Source organism: Podarcis cretensis (assembly GCF_951804945.1).
Source record: "Podarcis cretensis genome assembly, chromosome: 13".
Lineage (NCBI taxonomy): Eukaryota > Metazoa > Chordata > Lepidosauria > Squamata > Lacertidae > Podarcis > Podarcis cretensis.
Window position 1 is genome coordinate 17,116,888 of NC_137182.1, and position 19,587 is coordinate 17,136,474.

Genomic DNA, 19,587 nt, shown 5'->3' on the forward strand with positions numbered 1-19,587 from the left:
GTATGAGCTTTCGTGTGCATGCACACTTCTTCAGATACACTTCTTCAGATACATGTATCTGAAGAAGTGTGCATGCACACGAAAGCTCATACCAAGAACTAACTTAGTTGGTCTTTAAGGTGCTACTGGAAGGAATTTTTTTTTTTTGTTTTGACTATGGCAGACCAACACGGCTACCTATCTGTAAGGCAAATATAGTTGGGGGTGGATTATTCTGCTTGCCCAAATAATCCTCCCACTGGAATATATTGGAATTAAGTGGTTCTCTTGTGCACACTAATAGACTTTTTATTCCTTCTTTTCCCCTGCACTTTCTACAGCTCTCAAGAATGCTCTGTTCATTTTCAAAAACATTAGGAAAGACATGGTGGCCATTGATGACTTAGAGACCATTTTGGCTTGCCTGGGGGTCACTCTGAGCCCCAAGGTTATACAACATGCAGTGGGATCCATCCGAGTTACCTGTAAGTATCCACCAATTTCAGTGTGTGCTGCAGTAGGACAGGGTGGGTTGTGTGAATGCACTGAATGTTTCGCTGGTGGGCTGCAAATTTCAGCCAGGCCTCTGTAGTCCTTGAGCTCAGCAAACGTTCTCCTGATCCAGGGTCAGAAAAAACTTTGGAAGTTCATTAGTGTTAATTTACAAGACCTCAAACTCTCTTCCAGCTCAGATTCATGCCCAGTCCAGAGAGGAACATCTGGCTTTCCTGGCCTCTCCTCTTGAAAGTAACAGAGTTACATCCCCCCGTAGTATTTAGCACCGAGCCAAAATTTCCATCTGGAATATTTTTCTTCTGCAACTGGAAACTGAGGCGGAGAGGGCAAAAGAAAGAGAGCGAGGAAGGGGGGTTGAATAAAATCTAAAGTTTTTAGGGTTCAGAGAAAATAGAAAAACCCTGCAGTTTAACATAAAAATATACGAAGGTCTACTATCTCCTCCCATTGGAGCCTGCCTGCATCTTAAGATCAACTACAGAGGCCCTCTTGTTGATTCCAAATCCACATTTGCTTGGAATAAGGAAGAGACCTTTTTTTACCGTTATTGCACTCAAACTTTGAAACTCCCTGCCTGGGGAAGTTTGTTTCTCCTCCCCCCTCCCCTTATTGGCCTGCCACAACATTAAAAGTATGGTTTCTTAAGTATGCTGGTAAAGGTAAAGGGACCCCTGACCCTTTAAGTCCAGTCGCGGACGACTCTGGGGTTGCGGCGCTCATCTTGCTTTACTGGCTGAGGGAGCCGGTGTTTGTTCCGCTGACATGTGGCCAGCATGACTAAGCCGCTTCTGGCGAACCAGAGCAACGCTTGGAAACCACGTTTACCTTCCCGCTGGAGCGGTACCTATTTATCTGCTTGCACTTTGACGTGCTTTCGAACTGCTAGGTGGGCAGGAGCAGGGACCGAACAATGGGAGCTCACCCTGTCGCGGGGATTCGAACCACCGACCTTCCAATCGGCAAGCCCTAGGCTCAGTGGTTTAGACCACAGTGCCACCCGCGTCCCCTATTCCCTTCACAGAGCTACCATTCCCAAAGTTTTCTGGGAAGAGGGTTGACTGGAATTCACAGCTCTGTGATGGAAATAGGTGCCTCCTATTTCCTGCTCTCAGAACCCTTTACAAACAACACTTCCCAGAATTCTTTAGGGGAACCTGTGGCTGCTTTAAGTGCAATGGTACTGCCTTTACTATGTAGTGCAGATGGTCCCGGAATCTGACACCCAACCCTGCAAAATACAGATAGCCAAAGGTTAACAAGTTCCCAATTGCAAATCAGCTGCATCAACACCAGCTGCTGAAGAACTCTCCTCAGCCTGCTGGCCTGGAAGATCAACAGGACTGGACAACACTGGTGGACCTCACTGGGAAAAGTGGAACTGTGGCTGAGAGGGGCCTTCTCCACATTGCACCAGGCTTGAAAACAGGAGCCCTTAAGCATGTGGGTTTAAATGGGGAGAGGCTTTCCTTTGCAGGACCCATTTCCTTTCATTCTGTTACAGGGGACGGGAAAATAAATATCTCAGAATTTCTGTCACTTGTGAGAGGACCACGAGTTTGCCATAAAGGACTAGGTAAGTGATCGTTGCCCATAAATTGGACTGGGGTCTGTCTAAAGGAATTTTGCAAGGCTCCTCTTTGAAGCAGAATAGGCATAGCGATTGAAACAAGTGTTTTCATAGGACTTTCACGGTGTTCAAAGTACTTCAGAAACATTTGCTTCTTATAGAAAAATCTGTGGACATACATACGTTGCCGGAACGCAACTCCCGCCATTTTTGAACATCGGTCCTGCTGGCTGGGGCTGATGGGAATTGGAGTCGAACAACATTTGGAGAGCCAAAGGTTCTACATCCTTACAGCGACATTGTACAACTGGTTGGAATTATTAACCTGACATAGTAGAATAGGAGGGGGGGGAGAGAGAGACAGGACTTGAGGGGGAAAGAAAGTAACATACTTGGCTTAGTATGTGTAAAAGATTTACCCACTTTTAGAGTGTCATGAAATTCTACTCAATATTGAGCCAGAGCAGAACTTCAGCATATAGTTAGCAGAGTAAAAACTTAAAACACGTGGCAGGATTCCCCAAAAATTGACCAGAGGCAATTATATTTCATCCAGCAGAGCTTTACTGCTACTGAAGGCAAATGAGCAGAATGGTCACAAATCCAATACATTCCAGATTGGCACTGTCCGTAAGAAATCCAGTTGCAGTAGTCTTAACTTAAACTTACAATAACATCTGTATTAGTCTAAACCCGAATACTATGTACAGAATATCACATCAGAAGGAAAAGAGATAGAAAAAGAGAATGAAATCCTGGCTCCTTCTGGCCTTACTTTTATAGTCAGCATGACCTTGAAAGAGCTAAGAGAACCAGTTTAAACCAGCCATACTCGGCTTCTCTGAAGGAATAACCCAAATATCATGAACCTTCTGCTTGTTTCTTTCACGCAGAGAAGCTTCCAGAACCCTCTTGAATTAATTAGAATAGGAAAGATCTCTAGACATCAGAGCAATACTTTCTGCACTAAGAAATGCAAACTGACATAGAGAGGCATACCTTCCTTTGTTTTCTGTACGAGTCACTGATCTGGACTTTTATGTCCTAAAAGGAGGTAACCCTAGAGCAGTGACTTCTGGAAAAATGCAGTGGGTAGGTTCCGTTAACAGAAGATCATTCTCCTGTGTCTGCATGGAGAGTAAATGGCCTTGGCTCTGTATACTTGAAGGAGCGTCTCCATCCCCACCGTTCAGCACGGACACTGAGGTCCAGATCCAAGGGCCTTCTGGTGGTTCCTTCACTGCGGGAAGTGAAGCTACAGGAAACCAGGCAAGAGGGTCTTCTCAGTGGTGGCACCCACCCTGTGGAACACCATCCCGTCAGATGTCAAGGAGATGAGTAACTATATAACCTTTAGAAGACATCTGAAGGAATCCCTGTACAGTGATACCTCGGGTTAAGTACTTAATTCGTTCTGGAGGTCCGTTCTTAACCTGAAACTGTTCTTAACCTGAAGCACCACTTTAGCTAATGGGGCCTCCTGCTGCTGCCGTGCTGCCAGAGCACGATTTCTGTTCTCATCCTGAAGCAAAGTTCTTAACCCAAGGTAATATTTCTGGGTTAGCGGAGTCTGTAACCTGAAGCGTATTTAATCTGAAGCGTAGGTACCACTGTATAGGGAAGCGTTTCAATGTTTACTGTTTCATTATGTTTTTATATTTGTTGGAAGATGTCCAGAGTGGCTGGGGCACATTAATAAATTGTCATTATCATTATCATCATCCTTCTCATTATTAGCCCAGTCCTGCCAGAGCACTAAATCTTGATGAGCTGCAGCAGGCAGCCTTCTCTGTGCATACACATTTTCAGTTCATAGGAGACTGGTCATTTTAATTTTATTTACTTCTCGCTGAACTCTTAAGAGCTCTCTCACGGCACATTGATGCGCCCCTGCCTGCACACAGTTTAGAAGTTGTTGTGCAAAATGTTTTTGTTTCAGAAGTACAGTGGTACCTCGGGTTACAGACGCTTCAGGTTACAGACTCCGCTAACCCAGAAATAGTACCTCGGGTTAAGAACTTTACCTCAGGATGAGAACAGAAATCGTGTGGGGGCAGCGGTGGGCCCCATTAGCTAAAGTGGTACCTCAGGTTAAGAACAGTTTGAGGTTAAGAACGGACCTCCAGAACAAATTAAGTTCTTAACCTGAGGTACCACTGTAAGGTAAAGGTACCCCTGCCTGTACGGGCCAGTCTTGACAGACTCTGGGGTTGTGCGCCCATCTCACTTAAGAGGCCAGGGGCCAGCGCTGTCCGGAGACACTTCCGGGTCACGTGGCCAGCGTGACATCGCTGCTCTGGCCAGAGCCAGAGCCAGAGCCGCACACGGAAACGCCGTTTACCTTCCCGCTGGTAAGCGGTCCCTATTTATCTACTTGCACCCGGAGGTGCTTTCGAACTGCTAGGTTGGCAGGCGCTGGGACCGAGCAGCGGGAGCGCACCCCGCCGCAGGGATTCGAACCGCCGACCTTTCGATCGGCAAGTCCTAGGCGCTGAGGCTTTAACCCACAGCGCCACCTGCGTCCCGAGGTACCACTGTATATAAGGGTTATTCTGTAGAGGCCTTGTTTCAGCTGAAGCTGCAGAATCTGATAGGGTCCTCTTTGCTTCTCTCTGCTACATCTGTAGATGAAAGCTCTACTTGGGGGTCTTCCCGGGGCTTTTCTAGTAATACGGATGATTCAGAGACCCAGTGGAGAATGCTGCCTGCTCACCAGCCTCTCTTCTATAATCCCGATTACGACGCCGCTCTTGCCCAGCTACGGAAAAGGAAAACCAAATCCCAGAAACCTGCTGAGGCTGAGCAGACCAAACCCAGTACTGCAGTTCCTGAAATCCGTGTGGAAGAGAAGACCATTGAGTGGCCAAAAGTCGGACGAAGCTTTGGCTATACAAGCCAGGACACTCTGTTTCCTCTATCCTCCACCTTATCCTTGAAAGAAGATGCCAGGATTTCCGCCCAGAAGGCAAGAAAGATATCATTGAGCGCTAGCCAAGAAGAGGACGTTCCTTTCTCAGTGATCAACTATGACGCAATCCAGAAGCAAAAGAAGAAGAAGAGGCTGTCCTTCAACAAGGATCTTCCAAGGAGGTATGACTTCGAAGAGACCTTCCCGACATCGGATTCCGAAAGTGAAGGCAAACCATCAGAAGCAGTATCCGACCAGCAAGGTGGGTTCTGAAATGTTGTCCATTCAATGCAATACATGCTTGAACTTGCACATTTTGAATCAAATGAACTGGAGGGGTGGTTGTCATTTACAATATGGGATTTGTCTTCTAATGAATACAGTGGACACTCGGGTTCCGAACGTGATCTGTACAGGATGCATGTTCACAACCTGCAGTGGCGCATCTGCGCAAGCGCAGGTTGTGATTTGGCGCTACTGCGCATGCGCAAAGTGCGATTTAGCACTTCTGTGCATGTGCTACCACTGAAAGCCAGAAGTAACTTGTTCTGGTACTTCCGGGTTTTGGTGGGTGCGTAAACCGAAAAAAACGCAACCAGAAGCGGCTGTGACCCAAGGTATGACTGCAATAGGGAGCCAGGGTCAAGGACTGCACATTTTTTTAGCCTGAATGCTGCTAAGCCCCTATTCTGCATGGCTTCTAGGGAAGCCAGATGCTTTCACACTATAAATTTAGTGCCATGCTTCATTCACTCACTTTTATACAGGGCATCTGCACGAAGCTTTCATCCAACCATTGTTATCCTGTATTTCCACTGTGGTTCTGTTCTTTCCTCTGATTGTGCGACCCATCCATCTTTCCAAAGCATTTGGGTGATGCATCAGTAAAAGAGACCCAATCACATCTCAGCACACATTTCTATGTACACAGTGGCGGAGCTTCATGCTCTGGCACCGGGGGGGGGGGCGGCGGCGAGCAGGCGGGGACAGGGTTGGCGCACATCCCGGGGGTGTGGCGCACCACCCACAGGGGTGTGGTGCCCAGTGTGGGCGGGGAGGCTGCCATGATGGCACCCCACCGGGATTGCGCTGCCGGGAGCAGTGCGCTTCCCCCCACACTCCTCTTCCTCCGCCACTGTATGTACACATCCCATTACAGTGGTGCCCCGCAAGACGAACGCCTCACAAGACTGAAAACCCACTAGACGAAAGGGTTTTCCATTTTGGAGGCGCTTCGCAAAACGAATTTCCCTATGGGCTTGCTTTGCAAGACGAAAATGTCTTGCGAGTTCCTGCGGGTTTTTCCCCCTTTCCCCCTCTTTTTCTAAGCCGCTTATCAGCTGATCCGCTGATAAGCCGCTTATCAGCTGATCTGCTAAAAGCCGCTAAACCGCTAATAGCGCTAATCCACTAAGCTGTCAATGGGCTTGCTTCGCAAGACGAAAAAAACGCTATACGAAGAGCCTCACGGAACGGATTAATTTCGTCTTGCAAGGCACCACTGTACGTTCTTTCCAACCGCTCAGCGTGACATGGCTGCTGTTTGTGGAGCCAACAGAAACTCGGCAAACTTTCATTATAACCTTTGGTGACGGTGCAATTTTTAAAGCCCATTTTTGCTTTCCTAATCTTTTAATTATTATTAAAGTGCTTTTTTTAAAAAAAAAACCCTAATAATATTAATATAAAGTTTTATAAATATAAGAAAACCAAACAACCCTATTTCTGATCACTGCTGAAATGGCAGTAACTGGAATGGTTTAAAAAATAAAAATATTCATGTTATGGCATTATTGTGCTTATAGCATCATGGGTGCTTCCTGACAGGGGATTAATTTGCAAGTGGACCATTGAGATATTGCATATGGGGTTTATATCTCTCTTGAGTTTTACCCAGAAAGGTAAATCCAGATTAAATTAGGGACAGGGCTAAGTTATGGCATTTCGATGCCGATGACATTATGTAGATCAGAGTTTTCCAAGCTGTGTGTTGCAACATGTTAGTGTGTCGGTTGCAATGTGTAGGTGTGTCTCACAAATGCTCCCTGTACTTCTCCCGGAATTGGAAAGAGAGCGGGCAGCTCTTTACGGTTTGCTAGTAGAATTATTGTGCCATGAAATGATGCACGTCTAAAAAATGTGTCGCCAGTGTGAAAAGTTTAGAAAGCTCTGATGTAGATGCTGCAAACAGCCACGGTGGTGGCAGCAACAATTTGCAAACCCAAGAAGCATTAATCCTACCAAACCTGCCCCCCAGATATCTGGAACCACACTCTTTAATATCATAATGCAAAACAACAACAACCACTGGTGTTGTGGTGCTGTTGCATGATGCTGTTGTGGTGACGCAGGTGGCGCTGTGGTCTAAATCACTGAGCCTCTTGGGCTTGCCGATCGGAAGGTCGGCGGTTTGAATCCCTATGACAGGGTGAGCTCCCGTTGCTCTGTCCCAGCTCCTGCCAACCTAGGAGTTCGAAAGCACACCAGTGCAAGTAGATAAATGGGTACCGTTGTGGCAGAAGCGGTTTAGTCATGTTGGCCACATGACCCAGAAAGCTGTCTGTGGGCAAATGATGGCTCCCTCAGTCTGAAAGCAAGATGATGGGACAACCCCTTTGACTGGACTTAACTGTCCAGGGGTCTTTTACCTTTACTTCCCAGAACACTGAGCAAATTCTAGGGGCTAGACCTCCCAGGTTTACTTTCCTTCGGACAAGAGACCACTGGAGACCAATGTCTTTGTAGTTTTGCTTTATTTTCAAATATATAAGTAGAGTATAGTAGAAGCAAATAAACACTCCTAAAGCAGGCAGAGGGGACGCAGGTGGCGCTGTGGGTTAAAGCCTCAGCGCCTAGGACTTGCCGATCGAAAGGTCGGCGGTTCGAATCCCTGCGGCGGGGTGCGCTCCCGCTGCTCGGTCCCAGCGCCTGCCAACCTAGCAGCTCGAAAGCACCTCCGGGTGCAAGTAGATAAATAGGGACCGCTTACCAGCGGGAAGGTAAACGGCGTTTCCGTGTGCGGCTCTGGCTCGCCAGAGCAGCGATGTCACGCTGGCCACGTGACCCGGAAGTGTCTCCGGACAGCGCTGGCCCCTGGCCTCTTGAGTGAGATGGGCGCACAACCCCAGAGTCTGTCAAGACTGGCCCGTACGGGCAGGGGTACCTTTACCTTTACCTAAAGCAGGCAGAAAATCAGCCAAGCTTGCTTCGGATTCCACAGGCAGTGCATCTCAGACTGCATCACTTACAGCCAATCAGAGTTCCCTCTCTCCCTTTGCCCTTCTCTTTCTCCTTCTTTGCTGACTTCAAAACAGTCAGACTGTTCCTCTGCCTCCTCACACTAGCCCAAAATCTCAAAATCTGTTAGGTGCAGGCCACCACCATTTACACATGTTCAATATGTGCATGACCGTGCATACATGCAACATGCCGAACCCGGAAGTGACCTGAAAACATCACAAAAATGTCGCAAAAAGGGGGCAGAATGGGGCAGGGGCATAACAGGGTGTTTGTAAGCTTTTACAATGGTGTTTCAAATATGTGTGATTTCATATACGTGTGGTGCATGGGAACGTAACCCCTGCATAAATGGGGGGGGGCAGTTTTGCCTGTATTATATGCCAATAACTGAAGATAGAATTGTAGAGCTGGAAGGGACCTCGAGGATCATCTAGTCCAACCCCCTGCGATGTAGGAATATGCTGCTGTCCCATACAGGAAATCAAACCTGCAACCTTGGTGGTATCAGAACCACACTCTAACCAATGGAGCTATCCAGATATTCCCGTCAATTCGAGGCCCATTTAACTTTCTTTTCTTAATCCCCACCCACTGAGGAAATAAAAGCCAGCCATTTCCTCTCCCCCTTCCCTTCTGTTATCAAGTGATCAACTTAATATGTCATTACCAACCAGAGTCAGTAATGTTATGTGTGGCAGAGGAATAAGCTGTGTTAAAGATGAGGAAATGCAGAGCAAAAAAAAGTTATGCCTCTTCACTTCAGAAAACAAGCAACGACACGGCGGGGGGCTTTGCAAAACATTTGATCACGTGGGCAGCCAAGATAACCTTACAGTGGCGTTTTCCTGACAATTCTAGACATTATACTTGCTATGAGAAACACTAGTGTCGTGTTGTACTGGAATCCAGCATTGCCTGAGCTCTGTGAGCGCAGCTTTCTCCCGACTGAAGTGCAGAGTGTTTGAGGACCAGGACATTCACACTGAAACCAAAATGCTTATTTACGAAGCTATTGTACTACCAACCTTACTGTGTGCTTGTGAAACGTAGACCACTTGAAAATGACACCTCCAACTCCTTGAAAGATTCCGTCAATGGTGTCTTTGAAAAGTTTTAGATATCACCTGGGAAGACAGGCGAACTAATGCCAGAGTACTGGAGGAAGCAAAGATCACCAGTGTCAAAGCGATGATTCTTCAACATCAAGTTCGTTGGACTGGTCATGTTGTTCGGATGCCTGACTATTGTCTTCCAAAGCAACTACTCTAGTCCAAACTTAAAAATGGAAAGCGTAATTCTGGTGGTCAACAAAAGAGGTTCAAAGACTCTCTCAAGGCAAATCTTTAAAAATGTAGTATAAACACCGACATCTGGGCCTGCGAGCGCTGCAAATGGAGAACAGCCTTTACCAAAGGTGTCAAGGGCTTTGAAGACACTCAAACTCAGAACAAAAGGGAGAAATGTGCTAAGAGGAAGGCATGCTTGGCAAACCCTCACCAAGATCAAGTCCTGCCCAGAAACCTACGTCCCCACTGCGGAAGGACATGTGGATCCAGAATTGGCCTCCACAGTCACTTACGGACTCACTTTTGAAAACCGTGTTTATGGAAGGCAATCTTACTTGGCTACGAGTGATTGCCAAATAAGAAGAAGAGTTGTACTGGTATTTCTCACAGCAAATGCACAAAGCAGAGACATCTAAAGCATTTCTGTGTCTGTGAATCTGTTTTGTACCCTGGACAAAACAGGGCTCTCAGAGATGCGTTTAATGGTGTACGTGCACATGAAAGGGAGTCCCACACTTTGCATGTTTGCTGCAGGACGCACTAGTGCCTTTTCACACATCACACGGGTCAAAAACACATTGGCCTCTGAAAGTGCCCTCACCAGAGAGCCTCAACCAGTTTTGACTTCCTAATGAGTGTATTTGCATGATCCCTATGTTTGTAAATACAGGCCGGTCTTCAGTTATCGTTCAGCTTTGTTTGAAGTGCACCCTTGAAACCTCCTGGCTTTGCACCTAAGAACAATTGCAAGTATCCATTGGATCATCCCAACTTGGCCCACATAGCACGAAGTGAGTGCTACCCTCAGTTGATGCAGAGTTCAGGTTTCAGTTCTGTGTCGAAGTTGCCTTTTCAAAGGGTGCAAAACACCACTCCTCATGGGAGAAGAGTTGGTGGAAGAAGACTGGAAGAAATTTAAAGATTATTTACAGAAACACTGTACAATTATTGAATGTTAATGATGTTGGAATGAAATGAAGTGGTTTTAGCAATAAGGCAAAATAGGAATATGTAAAATTGGATTGATATTAGATGAAAATTTGAAGTTATAATATGTGAAGATAAAGAACTAAGAGCAAACAAAGAGGGTATGGATTTGCTGAACTAACTATTAACTGGAATACAAAAAAGGGAGGTGTGAGGAAGTCATGAAAATAAGTAAAGAAAGAGGGATCTATGTTTAATTGTTTTTATTCTTTTTTCTTTTTTCTTTTTCTGGTGTTTGTATTTTTTGTATTTTCTTTTTACTATTTTTGTAACTTTTTTCTTGTTGAAAAGCTAATAAATATTATTTAAAAAACCTAGTCTGGGGCCTGATTCTGAAGAGCCCCAGTCTGCACAGGTTCTCCTGCAAGAAGCACCAGCTGGGCCGAGTCAGGGGCCTGAGCCTGATGCGGGGAATACCTTGTTGCCTTCAGCTGGGCAATCACTTACAGCTGCTCCACTACCGGCTGGGTCAGGGGAGGCTGAGGCGGCCTCTCGGTCCAGTAACCCACCGACATCTCCTGAGCTGCAGAGACTAAGGTCTGAGAGAAGGAGAGACCTGAGTACTCACAGAAGGAGTGCTCGCCTTCGGGCAAGACAGGGAGGTGAATCACCGGGGGATCAGAACCGGCCGTTACCCCAACAAAGATAAAAGGCTGTCGGGCCCCACCCCAGGTTGCGGGAGCAACATTGCTGTTTGCTAGAACCTGCCTGGGACCCTGTGCCTGACCTAGCCTGGTTTCCTGCCTCATGTCCTGCTTTGGCCCTCAAGGAACCCTTGGATTGGTTGGTGAAGATCAGCATGGACTTGCCCATGGAAGGATCTTGATTAGCACTGGCTAACATAATTTGGAATCCCAGTCTATATTTGATCCAAGTTCTACATGGATGCTCCTCATGACGTGCCCAAAGGGTATTGTTTTTGTCTGTTACCTTTCCATTAAAATAATAGTAATGCCCAAGGAACCTAACAACAAAATTCAATACGTTACAAATAAGTAACATCACGATAAAGCCATATAAAAATATAAATGGAGTATATAAAAGGGTTGGGGGGGAGAAAAAAATGGCACACAATTAAAAACATGGTGAGTTGTATTCACTTAAGTTGTAATCAGAACAGACCTATTGAAATTAATGAATAATGGCGAACTTAGGTCCATTGTTTTCAGTGGGTCTAACCCAATTAACTTAAAAGACAGAGAGGGGAACTGCCTTCTAATATATAGCCTTTTGCTTTCTGGTTGAATACGTGGGCTTAGAAAAATCTACCGTGGCACTGAAAAGTTTTTATTATTTTAGAAATTTGCCTGCCGTATCCCAAAGATTTGGAGTGAATTGCAGCCTGCTTCCCTTTGCTCTTGCTGACAATTGCGTCCCCACCTATGGGGGCTGGTGCCCAATTTCTCCCCTGCATCTCAGCCACCCCGAATGGCCATTTTAGAGACCCTAAAGTAGCAGTGGGCAAACCCACAAGCTGCGTGTGGTCCTCTAAGCCTCTTTGGCAGCCATACTCTGAGCCAGGCATAGGCAAACTCGGCCCTCCAGGTGTTCCGGGACTACAACTCCCATCATCCCTGACCACTAGTCCTGCTAGCTAGGGATGATGGGAGTTGTAGTCCCAAAACATCTGGAAGGCCGAGTTTGCCTATACCTGTGTCTGAGCCTTCGGTGCCTGGGTGGGGATGGAGAAACACTCTCACCACCTAAGCAGAGAGAAAGAGAGAGAGAGAGCAGGCTTTGGAAGGCATGGGTCCAGGGTCCAACAGGTAGTGGTCATCTTTTGAAATCCCAAAGAAAAAAAGCTGGAACTGATTCTTACTTGAAGCGGGCATTTCTGCAAAGATTGTAGTTTTTGTTGGTGTTTCCTAGCACTCCTCTACTGCTGAAGGGGTTGAAATGGAACCACAGCAACTTCTTTTCTCGCGGCCCTTTGCTGTCATCTATTGCCTTGGGAAATGTTTCCACAAGTTTCTAATGGCGTTGGGTGGTGGGCAGAACACAACCTTGCATTCCATTGGCCAGCATTCACTAGGGATGACAGCAGAATGGGCCTCTTGTTATGTAAAACTCTGCTTACCTCACATAGCGGGTGGGGAGTTGCCCCATTACTTTAGAGGGCCCTTGTATATATAATTTTGTAAATTCATTATCACTTTTAAAATTTGTCATCATACACAAATCATAATCATTTTATTAATAGGATTCTCAGAATCCCTGAACTTCCCTCCAGGGTTTCCCCAGATATTCTTTTCAAACTGCATCCATATTTTCTTAAATCTGAATTTTTATCATAGTTCTCACTTCATTACAAGCGTTTTTAAAATCCTGCCAATGTTCTCAATTGTTTACAGTCTTCTTTCAAGTAATTTTTAAAACTTCCTCATTCTTTTCTTTATTAAATTTAATGTCCTCTTGATCTCTGATTTTCCCGGTCATTTCTGCCAATACGGCATAGTCCATCGTCTTTATCAGCCATTCTTCTTTTGTAGGTAGATTGTCCTCCTCCCATCTTTGGGCAAGCAGCATCCGTGCAGCTGTTGTAGCATACACAAATAATCTGTTCTGATCCTTAGGAATTTCTGGACCTAAAATTACTAGTAAAAAAGCTGTAGGTTTTGTTTTTGGTTTTTTTTTTTACAAAAGCTATTTTAAACATTTTTTTCAACTCGTTATAAATTATTTTCCAATATACTTTTTTTTTTTTTTTTTTTTTTGCATGCCCACCACATCTGGTGTAATGTGCCTTCCTTCTCTTTCCACTTCCAACATGTATTTTTAGCAGTTCTATACATTTTTGCTAGTTTAGTAGGAGTTAGGTACCATCATTTTCATATAATGAGTTATAGACGCTTCAGGTTACAGACTCCACTAACCCAGAAAGAGTACCTCGGGTTAAGAACTTTACCTCAGGACGAGAACAGAAATCGTGCTTCAGCGGCGTGGCGACAGCGGGAGGCCCCATTAGCTAAAGTGGTACCTCAGGTTAAGAACGGTTTCAGGTTAAGAACGGACCTCCGGAACGAATTAAGTTCTTAACCTGAGGTACCACTGTATATTATTATGCTTTGTAGTACGTTTGTATTATCATGCTCCGTAAAATATCTTCTTTTCATCGCCCTGGGATCTTTTCATAAAGGGCACAACAACAACAACAACAACAACAACAACAACAACTGTCTCTGTCTACATGATCACCACCACCCAAAAGCAGACACAGAAATGTGAGGTGGTGGGAATCTAGGTGAATGTGAAATCTTGGTGAGGAGAAGTAGGCCTGAGAAGGGATAATTTAGAATACTGTACAATGGTTGGCAGAGTTAAGCATACCCTTCCCTCTGTCTCTCCTCCTCTGCTCAAATCCACCCCCTTGTGAAGCTGCTTTGTTACTTGGATCTGCGTGTAAAGGTAAAAAGGTGAATGGTAAAGGACTCCTGGATGGTTAAGTCCAGTCAAAGGCGACTATGGGGTTGCTGCGCTCATCTCCTCTTCAGGCCGAGGGAGCCGGCATTTGTCTACAGACAGTTTTCTGGGTCATGTGGCCAACAGGACTAAACCGCTTCTGGCGCAACAGGACACCGTGACGGAAACCAGAGCCCATGGAAACACCATTTACCTTTCCGCCGCAGCGGTATCTATTTATCTACTTGCACTGGTATGCTTTCGAACTGCTAGGTTGGCAGGAGCTGGGACAGAGCAACGGGAGCTCACCCCATCACACGGACCCTCACCCCATCAACCACCGACCCTCCGATCGGCAAGCCCAAGAGACTCAGTGGTTTCGACCACAGGGCCACCCGCGTCTCGCTGATTCTGTGTATAGCATGTAGTTTGCCCCTAACTAGAGTCTCTCTTCAGCCTTGCAGAATGCCTTCGATATCCTCAACACACTTGCAGAAGATTACATGAAAGGCAATGAACTGCACTCCACCTTTCACAAAATGGGAGTGAGTGTGAATGAGAAAGAGTTCCAGGATGTGCTGCAGAAGGCGGGTTTGGCAAGTGAGTCTCTCCAGGGTCCTTTGGGCTTCGCCTGAGGCAGGCTTTGGGCTGGTGTGGCAAGTGTGCGGTGCTCCTTTCCGTTCCAAACTTGCCTGAGCACCTCAACTCCCTCCCTTTCTTCCTTCTGGTTTTTATTTATTTTTTTAAATCTAAAAATCTGTGTGTGCTGCTGCAGTGGCTCTGTTAGTCTGGCAGGCCTCAAAGACCATCAGCTAGCAGTATAATTTATTTACTTTGAACTACTAAGGGAGGCCACCTCCTGTGGAGGACTTAGAGAGAATGGCTTTCTCTCCCACCACCTTTAGCTTGATTGTGGGGCTGGGGCGGCAGGTCCAGTCTCTGTTCACCAACCTCTGTGCTTCTTTGGGACCCGGACACAGAGAATGGTGTTGGCTGACGAAGGCAGGTTCATACAGTTGTCTGCCAATCCCTGTGAACAAACCCTCATGATCTCATGCTTAAAACTTGACATTGCAGGAGATGGGATGGTGAACTTCTCCAACTTCGTGTCTGCCTTGGGGAAAACAAGCCGCATCACTGAATTCGCAAGTAAGCAGACCAGACCTTCCTGCGTAAGGTTGGGTTAAATTGTCTTTCCAGGGGGACGAAGGATGCTTGCTCTCACCCCTTAGTTACACAAAGAGCCAAGCTATTGCCAGTAGTGGAATATCCAAGCCCCACATAATGATTGCCAGGGGTCGTTTTTTTAAAAAACCAGGGCAGATATTTTCTCCAGCACTGTAACAGTGTGGGGGAAGACAAATCCTTAGAAGAAACCAAGTAAAATTTTTTTAAAAAAGGCTGATGATGAATCCTCCAGGACAAATAAACGTGTTTAGATCACCCAAAGAACTTCCTTTGCTAAAAGGACTGTACAGTGGTACCTCGGGTTACATACGCTTCAGGTTACAGACTCTTCTAACCCAGAAATAATACCTCAGGTTAAGAACAGAAATCGCGCGACAGCGGTGCGGTGGCAGTGGGAGGCCCCATTAGCTAAAGTGGTGCTTCAGGTTAAGAACAGTTTCAGGTTAAGAACGGACCTCCAGAACAAATTAAGTACTTAACCCGAGGTACCACTGTACTTGTTCTTGAAGGTATAGCTGATGTAGGATTCTGCTGCTGACATCCCATAGTCTAGTGGGAACATAGAGGCATGGAAGCACTGACCTGAACCCTCAGTATCTGCCCCTCTTCACAAGTGAAAAAAGCAGGATGGGGGGCTTCGTCCCGTTTGCAAGGGGGCCTGCTGAATTTCCTCAAATATTTTCTCCCCATGCTTACCTTTGGTTGCTGCTGTGGTGATGCTTCCGTTTGTTTGCTTATTTATTTACTTAAAATTGAAAAGCTTGTTCCCATCGCTGCATGTGGACTCCAAAGCTCCAGCATTCCCAGCCAACACCGTTCACGGACGGTGGTTGTTGCAGGCCAGGAATATACAGCCCTCTCTGGGGAGTGAGAACCAACACACTGTGCGCAAGGTGTGTTCTTGGGATAAAGTTCTAGGCCGAAGTTCAGCTGAGACATCAGGTGTCCATGTCTGCAGTGTTGAAAGGTGCCATTCAAGCCATCGACAAGATTGAAGGAGGCAAGGTGGCGGTGCATGACCTCCCGGCCTTTGCGAAATGCATGGGGGTCCACCTGTCCAACCATGATTTCAAGCAAGCTCTGAAACACGTATCTGTGGATGGTAAGTAGAGGAGGAAATACTTTTTCGTCCGTACTGCTGGAATACCCAGCCAGCACTGCAGCAGGGAGGTTTTCTCTGTCTTGCAATGTCTTCTGCAATCGCCCATTCTACATCAGGGGTAGTCAAAATGGTGCTCTCCATGTGTGGTTGGACTACAGCTCCCATCACCCCCATGCCACCTGGGACCAGTGCTTCCCCCCCTTAAAAAAAATGTTTAGGAGTACTCTCATTTTGACTCAAGAAAATCACCATTTTATAATTCAGATCAGGGGAAATAAATACAGTAAATGGACAAAAGTACAAAGAACGTAGGGACACGGGTGGCGCTGGGGGTTAAACCACAGAGCCTAGGGCTTGCCGATCAGAAGGTTGGCAGTTCGAATCCCCATAACGGGGTGAGCTCCCGTTGCTCGGTCCCTGCTCCTGCCAACCTAGCAGTTCGAAAGCATGTCAAAGTGCAAGTAGATAAATAGGTACCACTCCGGCAGGAAGGTAAACAGCATTTCTGTGCTCTGCTCTGGTTCGCCAGAAATGGCTTAGTCATGCTGGCCACATGACCCGGGGGCTGTACGCCAGCTCCCTTGGCCAATAAAGCGAGATGAGCACCACAACCCCAGAGTCGGCCACGACTGGACCTAATGGTCAGGGGTCCCTTTACCTTTACCTTTACAAAGAACGTGCATTGCCTCATATTACACAGCTGACAGCTCACAGTAACTTCCACATTGGCATGAGGCCGTGTGCACAAACATCTTCCCGACATTCATTGGTAAAACACCACACATCCACATTCCATGCTGCTTCACACATTAAACTCTCGCTTCCGTCTTGCGACTCAGGAAACACCATGACAGGAAGTGAGGCCACCATCAGGAGTAGCAATGGAACTAATGATTCACCATGCTAGGGAAGAAACTTAAAATTTATTTATTTATTTTTAGTTTCTTCTCCTGTTAGATTCACAAAATATTTAATGGTAGGCATACCCCTGTGTCCCCCCAGAAAAAAGCACTGCCTGGAGCTAATTAGAGTTGTAGTACAATAACATCTGGGGGACCTTGGTCTACATCAGCCTTTCTCAACCTGTGGGTCCCCAGATGTTGTTGAACTACAACTCCCATCGCCCCTAGCTAGCAAGGCCAGAGCTCAGGGATGATGGGAGTTGTAGTCCAACAACATCTGGGGACCCACAGGTTGAGAACCGCTGGTCTCTCATTAACCTCCCATTCTGCCCCAGAGAAACATTAGCCCAAAATGATGTCCAGCTTGTCCGTTTTGCTTCCTAGAACTGTTGGAAGGGACATTGGAGTTCCTGCAGGATGCAGCTGTGGCATTGCTGACAGATGGCCATTCCGCCTCTGCTTAAATACCTCCGGCAATGGCGAGCCCATCGCTCTTGAAGGCTGTTCTTCCATCCAAGTGCTTTTACTGCTATGGCAATTCTCCTAGAGTTTTGCTAAAAGCTTACTTCCCTGCAGTTTCCACCCACTGGGTCTTGCCCTCCCCTGTGGAACATCTGACAGCAAGTCTGCTCCACCTTCAGCAAGACAGCACTTCAGATATTGGAAGGTTGCTTTCACACTCCCCTTAATCTCCTCTTCTCCAGACTTAACAGCTTTTTCAACCCTTCCCCTTGGGATTTAGTTCCCAGGCCCCTCATGGTCCTCGTCACCCTTCTTTGGGATGTAGTCCAATTTCTCCGTGTCCTTCAACTTGGCCCACACCAAAGCCCTTTCTCCAAATTCCACCCCATGACAGTCAACTGGGGAGGGAAGCATGTTATATAGGTATTATATTCATCGCCCCACCCCCTTTTCCTGTCCCCTCCTACTGGTTTAAAAAGGCAAACTTTTTTAAATATATACTTTATAAATTTGATTTGTAGGTGATGGAAAGGTAGTTGTGAAAGACTTCATGAAAGTCTTTATCAACACTCCACACTTCTCTGATCTGACAGGTAAGTGAGATTTTCAGCTGGGGAGGGACAGAGGATATGAGCATAGCTGTCAACATTTCCCTTTTTTTAAGAGAAATTCCTTTATTCCGAATAGGATTCCTCGCAAGAAAAGGGAAAAGTTGACAGCTATGGATATGAGGCACCATCGATGCTCTGTTTGAGCTGGGATATCGTAATTCAGTTCACCTATCTGCTAGGGTTTGCAGTAGTATAGTTACCAGTTGTTGTTGTTTAGTCGTGTTAGTCGTGTTTAACTCTCCGTGACCCCATGAACTAGAGCGTGCCTTGGAAACTCTCACTTTCTTCTCAAAGCTACTCCTTTTTTTATCTCCATTGAGTTTTCTTGGCAAAATACTGGAGTGGTTTGCCAGTTCCTTCTCCTGGTGGATCACATTTAGTCTAAACTCTTGGCTATGACCTGTCTGTCTTGGGTGGCCCTGCACGGACCTTTTTGGAGTTATTCAAGCCCCTTCGCCACGACAAAGCAGTGATCCTCGAAGGGGCAGTTACCAATTAATTATTACTAATTCAGTGTTATTTATTAAGTAATATTATTATTAACTAACTCATAAATTTTATCCACTGGATGACTTGCACAAAGTGACCTTGGGCCCAGTCACTGTCTCTCAGCCTAACCTACCTCACAGGGTTGTTGTGAAGAGAAAAATGGGGTGGGGAGAAATATGCACAGGACCCTGAGACCTCCTTGGAGGAAAAAGTGCTATATAAATGTAATAAATGAGCAAATAATACGGTAAGGTAAAGGTAAAGGGACCCCTGACCATTTGGTCCAGTCATGGCCGACTCTGGGGTTGTGGCGCTCATCTCGCTTTATTGGGCAAGAGAGCTGGCGTACAACTTCCAGGTCATGTGGCCAGCATGACTAAGCCACTTCTGGCAAACCAGAGCAGCGCATGGAAATGCCGTTTACCTTCCCTTCGGAGCGATACCTATTTATCTACTTGCACTTTGATGTGCTTTCGAACTGCTAGGTTGGCAGGAGCAGGGACCAAGCAACAGGAGCTCACCCCGTCGCGGGGATTCGAACCGCCGACCTTCTGACTGGCGAGTCCTAGGTTCAGTGGTTTAACCCACAGCGTCACCCGCATCCCTTTAATAATACAGTAGGCCGGCACTTAATCCAGGGCCATCTTAAGTATACCCGGTGCCGTAGTGTAAAGCTCCCTCTGGTGCCCCCAACCCCATTTCCCAGAGTTGTCCACCTTTTTCCTAGGGAGAACAGCGCTGCCGGCGGGGCTGGAGGAGGTGGGCAGTGGCTGAAGGGCAGCTCCTCTGGTGGGGAAGAGGCAGAGGCTGGATGCGGCGCCTCCTGGCTCAGCTGGCCACTTCGTGCCATGGTGGCCATGGCAGATGGAGGCTCCGGGTGCGGTACTGCTTCAGCGCGGCATGGCGGAGGCAGGCGAGCTGATGCCGGGAGGCGCCACGTCCAGCCTCCAC

The 19,587-nt window shown here is 46.7% G+C and overlaps 1 protein-coding gene across 5 annotated transcripts in view; it reads left to right on the top strand.

The window, feature by feature from the left end:
* LOC307200597 (uncharacterized protein) overlaps window positions 1–19,587 on the top strand; it is a 112,752-nt gene that overhangs the window by 15,951 nt on the left and 77,214 nt on the right. For 3 of the 5 annotated variants that reach the window (XM_079949176.1, XM_079949178.1, XM_079949179.1), the window contains 7 exons: window positions 321–464; window positions 1,997–2,068; window positions 4,690–5,232; window positions 14,339–14,482; window positions 14,960–15,031; window positions 16,029–16,172; window positions 18,058–18,129. In XM_079949176.1, coding sequence (XP_079805302.1) covers window positions 321–464; window positions 1,997–2,068; window positions 4,690–5,232; window positions 14,339–14,482; window positions 14,960–15,031; window positions 16,029–16,172; window positions 18,058–18,129 — 1,191 coding nt within the window. Of the gene's footprint in view, window positions 1–320; window positions 465–1,996; window positions 2,069–4,689; window positions 5,233–14,338; window positions 14,483–14,959; window positions 15,032–16,028; window positions 16,173–18,057; window positions 18,130–19,587 lie in introns of those variants that run through there. The other 2 variants (XM_079949177.1, XM_079949180.1) reach the window with 2 other exon arrangements.